We start from the raw sequence: 13,833 nt of genomic DNA, 5'->3' as shown, positions 1-13,833 counted from the left end.
ACAACGACGTAGTAGTAGTAGTAAAAAAAAAGAGAAAGAAAAAGGAAAATGGAAGGCAATGCAAGAATGAATAAAAATTTATTTTCCAATTATTTGACCAGGTTTCAAATCAAACAAAATCAAAGTGTACATACAACTATACAAGGCAGCTTTTCTCAAAAAAAAAAAACTATACAGGGTAGCTGGTTTCGTAAGGGCAAATCCCATAGATTTATATAAAGATTCCGTGTACGACTTTTTTGTATCATGTTAAAGTTTATCAAAAACACAAAAAAAAAAAACCTCTTCCAGACCGTTAGATCTGCATACAGTATCAAGTCAAACTTTGCACAATCCTAATTCTTCATTGCAATAATAATAATAATAATAATATATAATATAACAATAGACACATAATTTTACAATAACATGGGTCGGGTTGTAATTGCTAACTAAACGGGCACAAAGGGCCGCGCCCGCGGAGCTGGGCCGTAGCCAAAAGGCGCCGCCGGGTGCTGCCACTTCTTGAAACCCACTTTGTCAGTCTCAGCCACCGAGCTCTGCTGCTGTAGCTGCCTCGGCTCATCGGCCCCAAGCTTCGGCGACGTGGGTGATGTGGCAAGCGGTGATAGGAGAGGGATAGCCACGTTCCAAGTAGAAGAAGCAGGAGCGGCGATCTGTAGTGATGCTGGGGCCCGCCGTTGTAACCGGCTCGGCTGGCTCCTGCTACTGGTCCCGGATTTATTTCTCTGTGAATCGGCCATAGAAAGAGACTAGTAGTCCTCTTATTGGTCTAAACAAATAAAAATAGTGTCAGAACTTACAAGTGAAAAGAAAGAAGAGAGGTGGGTTTTGGTTTAGGTTAAAGGCTCAATGATTTTTGTGTAAATGGAAATGACCAAGGGAGGGGTTGGGTTTGGTGGTATATATAAGGGGCATGAGGTGGACACGTTCTATTCTGTTGTTTTGTGGGCTCCACCAGGAGTCAAAAGGAAGCAAAGGCATATATAGTTTTTTTTTTTTTTATGTATATATTATATTTTTTGTTATATATATATATATATATACTTTGGTAATTGTTGTAAGTAACATATAACACACGGCTTGGCTTTACAGCCGTTTATTTTAGGGGTGGGGTTAACCAAGAATAAAGCTTTTTTTTATTTTTATTTTTTTATTTAGGTAAATACCGAAGAATAAAGCTCGTACAGCGTTTTCACAGTAATCTTTAAGTGGCATTCTGTGGGTTAAAAATGTAATGCCAACGTATGAAAACCAACGAGGCAAAAATTGTGACTATTTAAGTTTTGTTGCGAAATTATTGTAAAATTTTATAATTTCATAACAAAATTTAGTTGGCAATCTCTAAATAGAAAGTAAAAAAATGATACAATATGAGAACCAACATGACAGTATCTTAGTTTTATTATAAAATTACTGTGAAAATGTATAATTTCATAACAAAATTAAGGTAGTATTATGTTAATAGGAGGTTAAAAAAAAACTTTAGAAAAGAACCAATAAGACAATAATTACTTATCGTCTAAATTTTATTTATAAAAATATTGTGTACATAAGTACATCAGATAATAAGGCAGAGATGAGTTGCTGGTATTTTTGTTGAATTCTTGACTTTATTGACATATATTCTTTTTTGTGTACATAAGTACATCAGATAATATTGTGTACATATATTCTTTTTTATTTCTTTCCTCACCACCCCGTGTTCCATGGACTGCCTTCTGGAGAATCTGTGTACCTTTTCCTTTTTTTTAACTTACTTTTGTTTTTGTGAAGATCTGACTTTAATTCCAAAATTAAACGTGTTCGTCAGTTTTATTTGGCACTTTTGGTGGGCCTGATATAGTGATATTGTTCTGAGTTTTGTTGATATGATTGGATTTTTGTTCATAAAAAGAGTCCGAAATTTGGTAAATGGGTGGTAAAATTCCTATTTGACAGAAAAATGTATTCCTAGAGGACGAAAAAATGATGTTTTTTTCTCTCATATTTATAATGGATCTGCATGAATTTTAATGAGTGGATCTTACTATGAATGTGAGAGGAGAGAACACCATTCTTTACATCATTTAATAAGAGATTGTCAAATAATTTTTTAATTAAAACTCAAATGGGTATTAGAATTGATTGAATGTGATTGTATCTACTCTTTAATGAATAATGCGAGAGATATAGATTATTTTACAAATTTTTTTACAATATGTTGATGTAGTGAATGATTATTGATAAATGAAAAAGTTATATTAATGGTGGACCTAGATAAAAATCAATAAAAGGTTGGCTATATCAACAGTTTATAAAAATGTTGTAAAATAGATTGTGACGGTAGCATTACTTATTCTTTAATACGGTATATGATGATGTGAAATGTTTGGATTGGAAGAGTAAAACTTGGTTTTTACAGCACATCTTAATAAAATTTAATTTCTTAAAAAAAAAGATATAAGGGATTTTTAAGATGAAAAATTATCATTACTGGAAACTTAAATCAAATTTTGTAAGTCAATTTATTTGATTGGTTTGTTAGTGTTAAAGTTTGTTGATGTGAAACCATTAAGATGAACATTTATCACTACTTGATCTTAAGGTTTGAGATTTAAGATGTTGAGCTTAAAGATTTGACTTGATAAATTTGTTTATATTTTGCTAGAACCTTTTTTTGAGAAGGATATTTTGCTAGAATCTCAAACTCAAATTTCGCTTTACATTAATTTCTTAAATGATTTAATAAATTGGAGAGTCCAACCATCTTTCATTTGTGGCATGCTTCATCAATCATGGTATGTTATATGTTTGAATTTTTTTTTTCATTTTAAATTTTGAATGGTTTATAAGGAAGTTCAAATAAATATATAGCAAATTGACTATTTTATAGATAGAAAATTTGTATTTCTATTAAGTAAGTTGGTTTTGTATTGGTTTAAGTTTGAATAATTTTTTCTCAAAAAATAAAAACTTTTGAATAATTAAACATGGCACTCATTCAAAGTGAAAAACTATACCATCTTACTAGTAACACAAGTAGAGGTGCTCATCATACCACAAAAACCACACAAACCGCAAAAATCGCATCAAAACCGCCAACAAAATAGCATAACTGCACCGCATCGTAAGTAACAGTACACTGCACCGCATGTTGCAGTGTAGTTTGCGATTTTATAATAAGAAAACCGTATAAACTGTACAGCACCCTTACTATACATTAATGTATTTATTTTTTAATATTAAATATATTAATACTTACTATATATTAATATATATTTTTTAAATATTAAATATATTATTAATAGTAATAAACCTAGTTTAAAAAAAAAGTGTAATAACCCTAGCAAGTGTTTTTTTTTTTTTTTTTTTTTATGAACTATCAAGTGTTGATTAGGAAAGTCAGTCTAAGATTTTTAAAAAAAAAAAAGCTTAATAGTTTAAAACTTAGCCCAAAATAAAGGGAGTAATCAGTTTTGGCCCTTTTGGGTTGGACAGGAAAAACCCAAAATTTGAAAAATATACTGGCTTCAAATCGTATCTTATACATTGCACTGCATTGCTCTGCAAATTTGGCTAAACTCTAGACCGTGCCGCGAACACCCCTAATCACAAGCATAGAGAGAACATCCGAAAGAGAGGCCACGTGGAAGAAGCAATCTTATTACAAATGAATTATAACTATATATAGGGGGAAAAAAAAAAAGCAAAAAGATTTTTATTTTTTATTTTAAAAAAAAGAGTAATGCTAGAGATGCAAAATTTTTTACAATTTTTATAAATTGCTGATGTGATGAGTAATTATTAGTAAATGAAAAAGTGATGTTAGTGATATGCTTAGATAAAAACTAATAAAAAGTTGACCACATCAACAATTTGAAAAAATATTATAAAATTGAAGTGGTTGTACTATTAATCTTTAAAAAATCACCTAATTATATTCACAAAAGATTTTAAAAGTTTAAAATTATTAAATTTAAAATAATAACTAAAATTAACAGATTTGAAATAAAAGCATTTTAAATCTATTAATTTAAAATTCATATTCAAATTCAAATTTAAGTTTCCATACAAGGTTCTTTGTAGTATTTTGGCCATTGTAGTTTTTTTTTTTTTTGTTGAGAATCGCCATAGTAGTTTTCTTGTTAACAGTGACATGATATCATAGGCAGTAGGCAGCATTTTTCAAGCGGATTAAAAAAAAAAGGCCTGATTCACGTATGCTCATGATTATCATCGGACAGAGCAAGCGCGGAACTTGTTGTATGGAATTTTTCTTTTAGCGCAGGTTCATATTGGCGCCTATGGCTATAATCAACAATTTTAATAAATTTGTGCCGTAGAAACTGGACCATTTCAAAAAATAGTCCCAAATTTCAATTACTCCTTTGAATTACTCTCCTTGTGCATTGTTATGAAGCCGAGCCGAACTAAAAGTGAGAGAAGCTGACAACTTTTCCTAACAGAAAGCCAACATATCATACATACATATTGTTAATATGAAAAAATAGTAGACTATTTATGCATCTTTTGTAGAAATGTAGAACCACAACTTTATTCGTTACGAATAGTAAAAGCAAAAGTATTTACACAACTTTTGCAACAAATGTAAAGTTTTGAGTTGTGAGCAATGAAAATACAGACTTAATTTTTTTTTTATAGCTTACAATTTGTTTCGTGACTAGTTATGACAAAAAATTATACAAAATTGCAGTCCTATTACGGTTCAATTAATATTATCACAATTCAGTCAAAGGGTAAGAGCAACCGTATCAGTAAGTGTATAATTTCTGTCTATTTTGCAAAAAAAAAAAAAACACTTTTTTATTTATTTATTTTACACACCCACTTTTACAAAACACACACATCAGTCTATCTATTCTAAAAATGTATTCAATAAAATATTCATTTTTTTTTTACACTATCATCTCTTTCACAGACCTAGCTAAGCCCACCCAGCTACCATCATCAACTCACTAGCCTCCATCATCAATCCACTCAATCACCATCATCAAGCAACTACCCTCCGTCATCAACCCACCCAAATACCCATTCAACCCAGCCACCATCAATGAAATCCAAATACCCATTCAACCCAACTACCATCAATAAAATCCAAATATTCATCAAACCCAACCACTGTGCAACAAGATCGACGCCTCCCACTGTCCGGCCATGGAAGCTGCATTAAAGCCCAGGTGCGTCTAAACTAGATACCCATTCAACTTAATTGTTTTGTTTACAACATTATTTTATTATTTTAAGAATATTATTAATGAAATGCTGACATGGCAGAATCTAAACCATTAAATCATTAAAGAGTGATTATGATTTAATGAACTCTACTTGGTAGAGTATCTAGGAACTCTAGAGGATCTGAATTCTACACTAAATGCAAAGCTACAGTAACCATGCATATATGCACAGTTACTGTAGCAATTTTGTATATTTGCACACTTTTGCAAAGACTGATGTAGGTGTTTTTTTTAGTTAAAATGTTCAAAATTAAGCATTTTTTATATTTTACAAACATTTGCATCTACTGATGTGGATGCTCTAAGCGTGAAAAAGCTAAACCAAAGATACGGTTAATACTGTGCTAAAAATTGTCACATACTTTTGAATTATTAAAAGTCCTATCATTGCAGATTTTTGGAATTGACACATTTCAGATTATATGATGCCGTCATTGATAATGTGACTTGAATCCTATATACATGTAATTTTCTCTAGTTATTGTTTATTGCTCTCTCTCTCCTATAATATATGTGCTTGTAAGTTAAACTATCAAGTATCAGTTTTGGAAAGGAATATAAGCTATATATCTAAAAGTAAATTTAAGGTTGCGTTTGTTTCAGGTGTAATTGAATTCCTGAAATTGTTTTACACCGTTACTGGTGTTTGGCAACACAGAAAATTATGGTCAAACTGAAAATAGATTTCAGTTGATCGTAAAATACCCACCCCACAAGTGTAAATCATTTTACACTTTCATTTTACCTTCAAACCATTTCTACTCTACTTAGAAAATTTCTCTCCTCACTCACTCTCATCACTCACACCAAGCCCAAGCCGAAGGATAGAGAGAGCTATCGCCGGTAAAGACCAAATCCAGTCCCCAACCCACGGCCCCGTCGGTCTGATTGCGCCGCTCAAACCCATCATCGATTTGATCGTGCCAGCTCAACTCCTCTATTGTGCTCAAACCCATGTCCGATGAACCCAGCTAAACCCACCCCGATTTCACCACATCCCAGTCCTCGACCCACGGCCTCACTGTCGTGCCTGCAAGCCCCCTCTGCCGGTGAAGATAGTTTCTCATCTACTTCACCTTCATCCTCTCTCCCACTTATTGTCGATCCGATCTAGTCCACCACCCACGCCTTCGTTGCCTTAAGTTTATTATTTTTTTATTGTAAAATAACATTTTTGCTTGGGTTTTGGAGGATTGGTGGTTGGGGTGATTCATGGGTTTCAGTGGTGGTGGGTTGGGAGTGAGTTTAAGCGTTGATGGTGGTCGATTGGGGGTGGTGGATTGTTGGCTATGGTGGTATGTGGGTTTCAATGGTGGTAGATTATGGGTTTTGGTAGATGGTTTTGATATTGATTTTGAGATTAATGAGTTGATTTTGATTATGATTTTTCAGATTAATTGGTTATGTGGTGGATGATGGTGGCTGGGTTTGTAGTGGCCAGTGGTGGATTATTGCAATTTTCTATTATAAAATTTGTTTGGAAGCTGAGAAAATGTGAGAAACTAGTAGAAAATTTGCATTTTCAAAATGTTGTCAAACATTTGAAATTATTTTCTAATATAATTTTTAAAATGCAACCAAACACTAGAAAATATTTTCCTTTCCCGGAAATATTTTCACCTGAAATTATTTTACACTTGGAAAATATTTTACACTGAAACAAACATAGCCTAAGTGTAAAAGCTCATGAATAATAAAAATGAAAACTTTAACACTTTAACACTTAAAGAAATGTAAAGGCAAAACAAGAAAAGTAAAGAAGACGTGTAACATACATGGAAAACCCTTGCAATGGGATGAAAAACCACGGTTGAGTGAATGACAGAATATCCTTCACTCCTTAAAACTTTCTATTATATAAAAGCGTAGGCTTTTACATATGGTGCAGTTCTTCCCAAAAAAAGCTTTCCTTTTCCTCACTTTCCTACCTAGACTTCTGCCTTTTCTCTTTATCTTTCTTGCCCTAATTGTTCAGCAACATGTTACTCTTATAGTATGAGAAATGTTGTTAAGTATATAAGGACAAGTGTCAAGCCCCCATTCCCCCATTTAAACCCTAATACAACTATTGTACTATACTATGACTTGAGGAGAGAGAGACACACCAATGTCAGGGTAGTGGGATGAAGGGCAGCTCTACTACATCGTGGGGGACAAGTCATAGACAAGGAAAGGGACATTAGGGAGGTTAGGAGTGATACATGCGTCCTTAGCAGTGGTCTAGCACAAATTCAACCAATGAGGAGTGTCATATAGCTTTTGACCATAGGGGATCGCTATCTCCCTTTTAAGATGGTTACGCTGTTAGCACAAGCTGAAAGTACTCTTCCTCAGCCAACGTTCTTCTTCCTTTCCTCACAGCTGGCCCATGTGTAGGGTCCGAATCCAGCTACATTAGCACTCAGGTTTGCCTTGGCTGGTGTAATGTGCAATATATATAAACTGATGAATATGTCATAGCAATAAATGGAGTTGTAAATAAGTCAAGCTAAATATTAAAAATTGAGGCTTGTTAATTAAATTTTTTTTTAAACACAAGCCAAATTTAAGTTCATCAACAAACAATATAACATGTTCAAGCTTAGTTTATTGTTTTGTTGAACAAGTTTGAGATTGTTCACAAGTTATTTAATTAAATTATTCTTTTTATATATATAGTAAAACCGTGATTGATTTTTTTTTACTATTTATTGGTTCACAGGTTTATAAAGCTTTATTATGAATAGATTATTTATATTATCAATAAACTATAAATAATAATTTGATATCTCATAAACATAGTACAATCCAAATATAAGTCTATATAGGTATATTTTAAGACAAATATACATAAAAAAATATAATGAGTATAATATACAGTTAAATCGAGTCACTCCCTCAAAATAAAATAAAATTAAAAAAATCGAGTCTTGTGTTCATGAGCTTGTTTACAAATGCATTCTTATGTTTGAGCTTAGCATTGTCAATAGTCGAGCATAAGCTCAGCTTCAAGCTTGGCTTGTTTGCCAAACAAATGAACATAAACAATAATTTTTTCGAGTCAAGCTTGAGTTGTTCATAAAAACTTGATTCATTTAGAACTTTAATACTAAAAAAAAGCACAATAGAAAATTATAATTTGTGTAATTGTTGTCTATATTATCAATTGTGAAGCCAAGTTTTTTTGTTTGGGAGACTGAATTATGGTACTAATATATTAGTCTAGACAAACTCCAGACCCACACACAAGCTTGCGAGCACACACATATATAAACCTTAATATATTAATAATAGACTAAGTCATAATTTATAAATATATTGTATAACAATTATCAACTTTGACTTATATATATTTACTAAATATTCTTTTAGGAGAACTCATTACCTTTTAAATTCCAATGAGTATATAAAAGTTGTCTAATTCGATATTAGGCATATACAAAAATATCAACAACAAAAATTTAGGGTATGTTTGGTAATTGTTTTTTCTCCTTATTTTCTATTTTCAAAAATAATTTTCTTTTTTTGAAACTAAAAGACTTGTTTGGCATTCCGAAATGGATAGAAAACAAAAAATGTTTTCAAAACACAATTTGTGAAGGAAACTGAAAAATGCAAAATGTTGTTTTTTGTTTCCAATTTTTAAAAGTGAATGAAAATACGCATTAAATTTAATGAATATGTCTCATTTAATGAATTAGCATTAAAGTTCAAATCCCAGTAACAACATATTTTAGTATTTTCTTCAAAAAACTTTTTTTTTTTTAAAATTTCAACTAACCAAACATGTTTTTGATTTAAAAAATACAAGAAAATTGTTTTTTCTTTATATTCCCAAAAACAAGTTTTTGAAAATAGAAAACAAAAACGGTTACCAAACATAACTTTAGTATCTCCTATGAAAATTAGGATAGATGATTTTCTTTCATAAAATAAATTTCATCTAATAAATTTCATCTTTTATCATCATCATAAGAACTCATCAAACCTAACTGTATTCAAACTTCAAAGTATATATTCTTAAAAAAATATATGTAATTAAATATCTTTAATAGAAGCCTTCTTTCTTTACCTAAAACTAAACCGCTTTGTATGGTGCATTTGGAAAAATAGAAGTTGTGATATTTGAAATATATATATACTTATAAGAAAAGAGAATCACGGTTTTGTGGCAGTGGCGGCTCCATAAATTTTTTTTAGGATAGTCATTAAGAAACTTAAATTATACAAATATTTATTAAAAGAGATAGCTATATCTCATTATCAATGTTGCAAGCTATATCTCTTTCAAAATTTTAGTTCAATAAATTTTTTTTTGGATTTTTCTTTTTGTTTGTAAAGACCTAATATATTGTTAAAAGGACCAAAATTTGACTACAAACTTATTGTAGCCTAAGACTACAACTTTTACTAAACAAATTAACATGACTACATATTTTGAAAATCTAACCATTGAATTGTATGATTTTTTTATGTTCTTAAAACACATGTCAAGTTTTATATCAATCAGATGTTATTTACTATTTGATCCATAAACTTAATTTTAGACTACAAAAACTCAAAAATTAAATATTTGATTGATGACATAAGCTATTTATTTTTAATCTTCTTGAAATTCTGCAAGCATGGAGGATATAAGATTAACAAATGTAATCTAATCGTGAAATTGTTAAAATTCATATCCAATAAAAAAAGATTGAGTGGAGTTATAGCCTTAATTTACAACCAAGTTTGTTACTAAACTTTGTCCAAACTTTAATTATATTGGACCTAAAAAAAATTTAGGGTGGTCACACATTTTTTATAAGGTAAAAGAATCATAAGATTTTAAATTCTATATATAATAATGATTTTTATTTTCAGGCCAGGTTGGTACCTTGACTCTAACGAGGAGCCGCCAGTGTTTTGTGGTCAAAAGTTGGGGAACTTTATTGCATTTTGTCATTTATGAAAATAAAAGTTTCCTTTTTTAAAATTTTCTATATTAACTTGTATATGTTTAGCTATGTAAAATGATGTTTACTATTTAAATTATTTAGGATTAATTAAATTTTTAATAATTTTTCAGAACTATTAATATATTCTAACCAAATAATCTCTAATTTATTCAATGAAAAAAAATATTAATTTAAAATATTTAAAGAATACTAATAGTCATCGTTTTGATTTAAAAGAAAGTTCATGGTTATAATTGACTTGATAAAAAAAATTGTTTTAAGTTATGTAAAGACTAAACTACACTTTTGGTTATTAACATTTGGGCTTTTTTTATTTTGATATGTTAAGTTTCAAAATTTTCATTTTCACGAAGGGCTAAACAAAAAATTGAATCAAACATGGTCGGCCGAAGCATTTAGGGTCAATATGAAAACAAATTTGTAGACACTCAATTTTGCACCCATGATTTAATCAAGGAGAATGACTAGAGTGACCATCCATTTACAAAAAAAATCATTCATGCATCATTCTGTTCTTGCATTACATACATTATTTTGTCTTTGCACTACATGCATCGTGTCATTCATTACATATCATGAAAATGATCTTGAGATTCTAACGGTCGCAACGATGTTTTCGGTTTCCAAATCGGACCGTCAGATCGAAGGATATCGCATGATTAAGTTTGCATAGTCCATATGCATTGTGTCTAGGAAGAGTCGACCACACATGATTAATTTAAATTAATTATGATTGGTCAATCAATTAAAATTAATTAAATAATTTTGTAATTGGTTGATAATTAGTGTTTAAAATAGAGATGCATGCATAAGAATAAAATGGATGATTGGATAACAATTCTAAACTTTATCAAGATCTATTTTAAGGGAGTTATCCATAACATAATGGGTCAGGATAATTGTTCAAGATAATTGTTCTTCAAAAGCTTGAATTATCCAAAAAAAGATAAAAAAAATCATAGACGGAGGTTGAAAATGCGTCTAGGTACAAGGATTGGCCAAAAAACCCTAGAATGAGAGTCTAATTGGTACCTGGACACGAAAGCACGTTCAGACTCCAAGGGCCAATTCGGCACTTTGAAAGTGCCGAATTTCTCTTGTGTGGGCTTTGGCTCAACTGCATTCGGGTGACAATAATGCACATCATTTTCGACCTTTTCGCAAAAGGATGCGTCCGGATTCAAATCCTAGTTGTCCATACCTATTTTTTAGGGATTTCTGACCTCTATAAATAGAGGCTGAACCTCACAATTCAAAAACCTTTTTGCTACGCACTGAGAGGCATACGTTTTTGGCTCTCAAATCCCTCATATTTTCTAATCATTTCTCTGAGTGATGTTGCTTCAATTAGGATTTTTAGGTTTCAAAGAGAATTGAACAAATTTCTTTGAACCCTAAAACATCCTCTCAAGAACAAAGAGTGCTCATGCAAGAGGTTATCTCTTAACCCTTTTTCTAATGATGTGATGATGCATGTCATATCTCTTTCTTTTTCAAATAGTCATAATATGAATTGTTGATTGTTGTTGTTGTTTTTTTTTTTTCTTCGTGATTGTTATAATCTCTTTCTTGAATGTCAACAATTTGCATGTAAATAATTCTTTTTATTAAAATAAAACAGATTTGCATCTTTTCTAGATGTAGATCTGAATTTTTCTCAATATAAAAACAGATCTACATCTTTTCTAGATGTATATTTGAATTTTTCTTAATATAAAAACAGATCTGCATCTTTTCTAGATGTAGATCTGAATTTTTCTCAAAGAAAAAGAGATCTGCATCTTTATGAGATGCAGATCTTAATTTTTCTCAAATCAAAACTGACTTGTATCTCTTTTAAGATACAAATATGATTTTTTAATACATGAAAATGTTGAAATAAAGAAAGAGATCATGTACTACTATGTTTGTGTTTGTTTTAATTCATGATTGCATAAATTCATATTATGAGTGAAACTCTCTTCTTAAAAAAAAAAAAAACCTTTTTCATTCTTTTTTTTTTTTTAAACATATAAAAAATAGATCTGATTTTTCTGTCACTAAAAACCATTTTTTTAAGTACTCAAAAACAGATCCGATCTTTTACAAATAAAACAAAAACATTTTTTTAAGTTCTCAAAAATTGATCTGATTTTTCTGTCATTAAAAACCATTTTTTTTATCATCACAAAACAATTCTGAATTTTTATCTCCAAAAACCACTTTTTCTAAATACTACAAAACAAATCTGGTATTTTTAACAATCCTAAAATCATTTTTTTTTACCCCCTTAAACAAATAGATCTAAATTTTTAACCAACCACAAAGCTTTGCTTTTATTAAAAAAAAAAAAAACAGATCTGAATTTTTTTTTTCAAAAATAATTTTTTTTACACATACAAACCATAGATCTAATTTTTTATGTCTAAATCAATTTCTCTAATCATCAAAACAAATCTGAATTCTTCTAAACAAAAGAGGATACGTTCATAAATGATTTTGTGTTTGTCTTTCATATGTTCAACATATCATACATAACATGCATAAATTAGTACATTGGTCACAAGAGTCTAGAAGACCAAACTCTATCTGTGCGGAATGAATGCCTAACATCTTCCCATTCCGTAACCTAGCCCACGGATTTAGATTTTTGGTTAAGTAGACTTAGCTTTATCTTTATTTTTGTTTTGGATAGATTGTAATTAGGACAAAAAACCATGTATATTTGGTAGATTATAACTAGGATCCAAAGCCATGTAAAGTTCAAATTTTCGAACTTGTGTTTTTATTTATTTATTCAATCAATGAATGGAATATTCAGTCATGAAAATTTTGTATTTAGTTTTTCTTATTTTTTGTATATGAAAAATAAGTGGCGACTCCATACCACTTATCCAAAAAGAGAAGTGCCCTAAAAAGCACTCCAAAAATCTCTCTTTTTTGAGAGGCAAATTTCCCGGTCTCTCACAAAATCAAACATGAAGGGCCCAAAATTAATGAAACCTTTTGAAACGTAAAGAGGCAATATAAAAACAATACCAAACTTTAAGGGTTACAAGTGTACTTTAGTCTACCATAATAATGTAATGCTGCAAAATTTCCAAAATGAGAAAATAAAAGGAGAAAAAGAGAGGAAAAGAAGGAAATATAACATAATGAATTTTTAAGGCTATATGAACTTTAGGTATTTGTGTTCATTTGGAAATAGGTTATCTAGTCTTTTGTTATTTATTTTTGTTGAAAATACTGTAGATAAAAGCTAAAAATTAAATAAAATAAATTTATTATTTTTTTGCTGAACGTACAGTAACAAAAAATTAAAAAAATTTAAAAGCCAATTTATAATTTAATCCCAAATGCACACCGGTTTATGTTTTAGTAATTGATGCGAAGGACTTTGCTGCCATAGATGCCAAAGAAGATGGTTCTTGACCCTTAAAATTTTAAAAAAGTTTTTCTCTTGACACTTAAGAGTTAGTACCAATTACACATTTTGTCTAAAAACTATGCTTTATTATGACATTCTAGATATCACGTGGGTTTTGTTTCCTGTCCTACCAAAAAAGAAAAACAATCACTTTTTTGCTATCAAGGACAATGACTAAAAAAAAATCACTAAAAAGAGAACTCAACGTTGTCGAGTCATCTCACATCGGTAAGGTGTGATATTGAGAAAGGTT

At 30.3% G+C, this 13,833-nt stretch overlaps 1 protein-coding gene across 1 annotated transcript; it reads right to left on the bottom strand.

Annotated features, from left to right (window-relative positions):
• Positions 1 to 324: 324 nt before the first annotated feature.
• On the bottom strand, positions 325 to 891 carry LOC142623541 (uncharacterized protein At4g14450, chloroplastic-like). The gene has a single exon (XM_075796977.1). The coding sequence runs from the start codon at positions 741 to 743 to the stop codon at positions 432 to 434; it is 312 nt and encodes a 103-aa protein (XP_075653092.1). The 5' UTR covers positions 744 to 891; the 3' UTR covers positions 325 to 431.
• Positions 892 to 13,833: the final 12,942 nt, after the last annotated feature.

The sequence above is a fragment of the Castanea sativa genome, chromosome 2 (genome assembly GCF_040712315.1).
Source record: "Castanea sativa cultivar Marrone di Chiusa Pesio chromosome 2, ASM4071231v1".
In the NCBI taxonomy this organism is placed as follows: domain Eukaryota; kingdom Viridiplantae; phylum Streptophyta; class Magnoliopsida; order Fagales; family Fagaceae; genus Castanea; species Castanea sativa.
This window is presented reverse-complemented; position numbering and strand designations above follow the sequence as displayed.

Excerpts from the sequence above, each read along its gene's own strand:
- LOC142623541 (XM_075796977.1), bottom strand. The coding sequence starts at position 743 with ATGGCCGATTCACAGAGAAATAAATCCGGGACCAGTAGCAGGAGCCAG.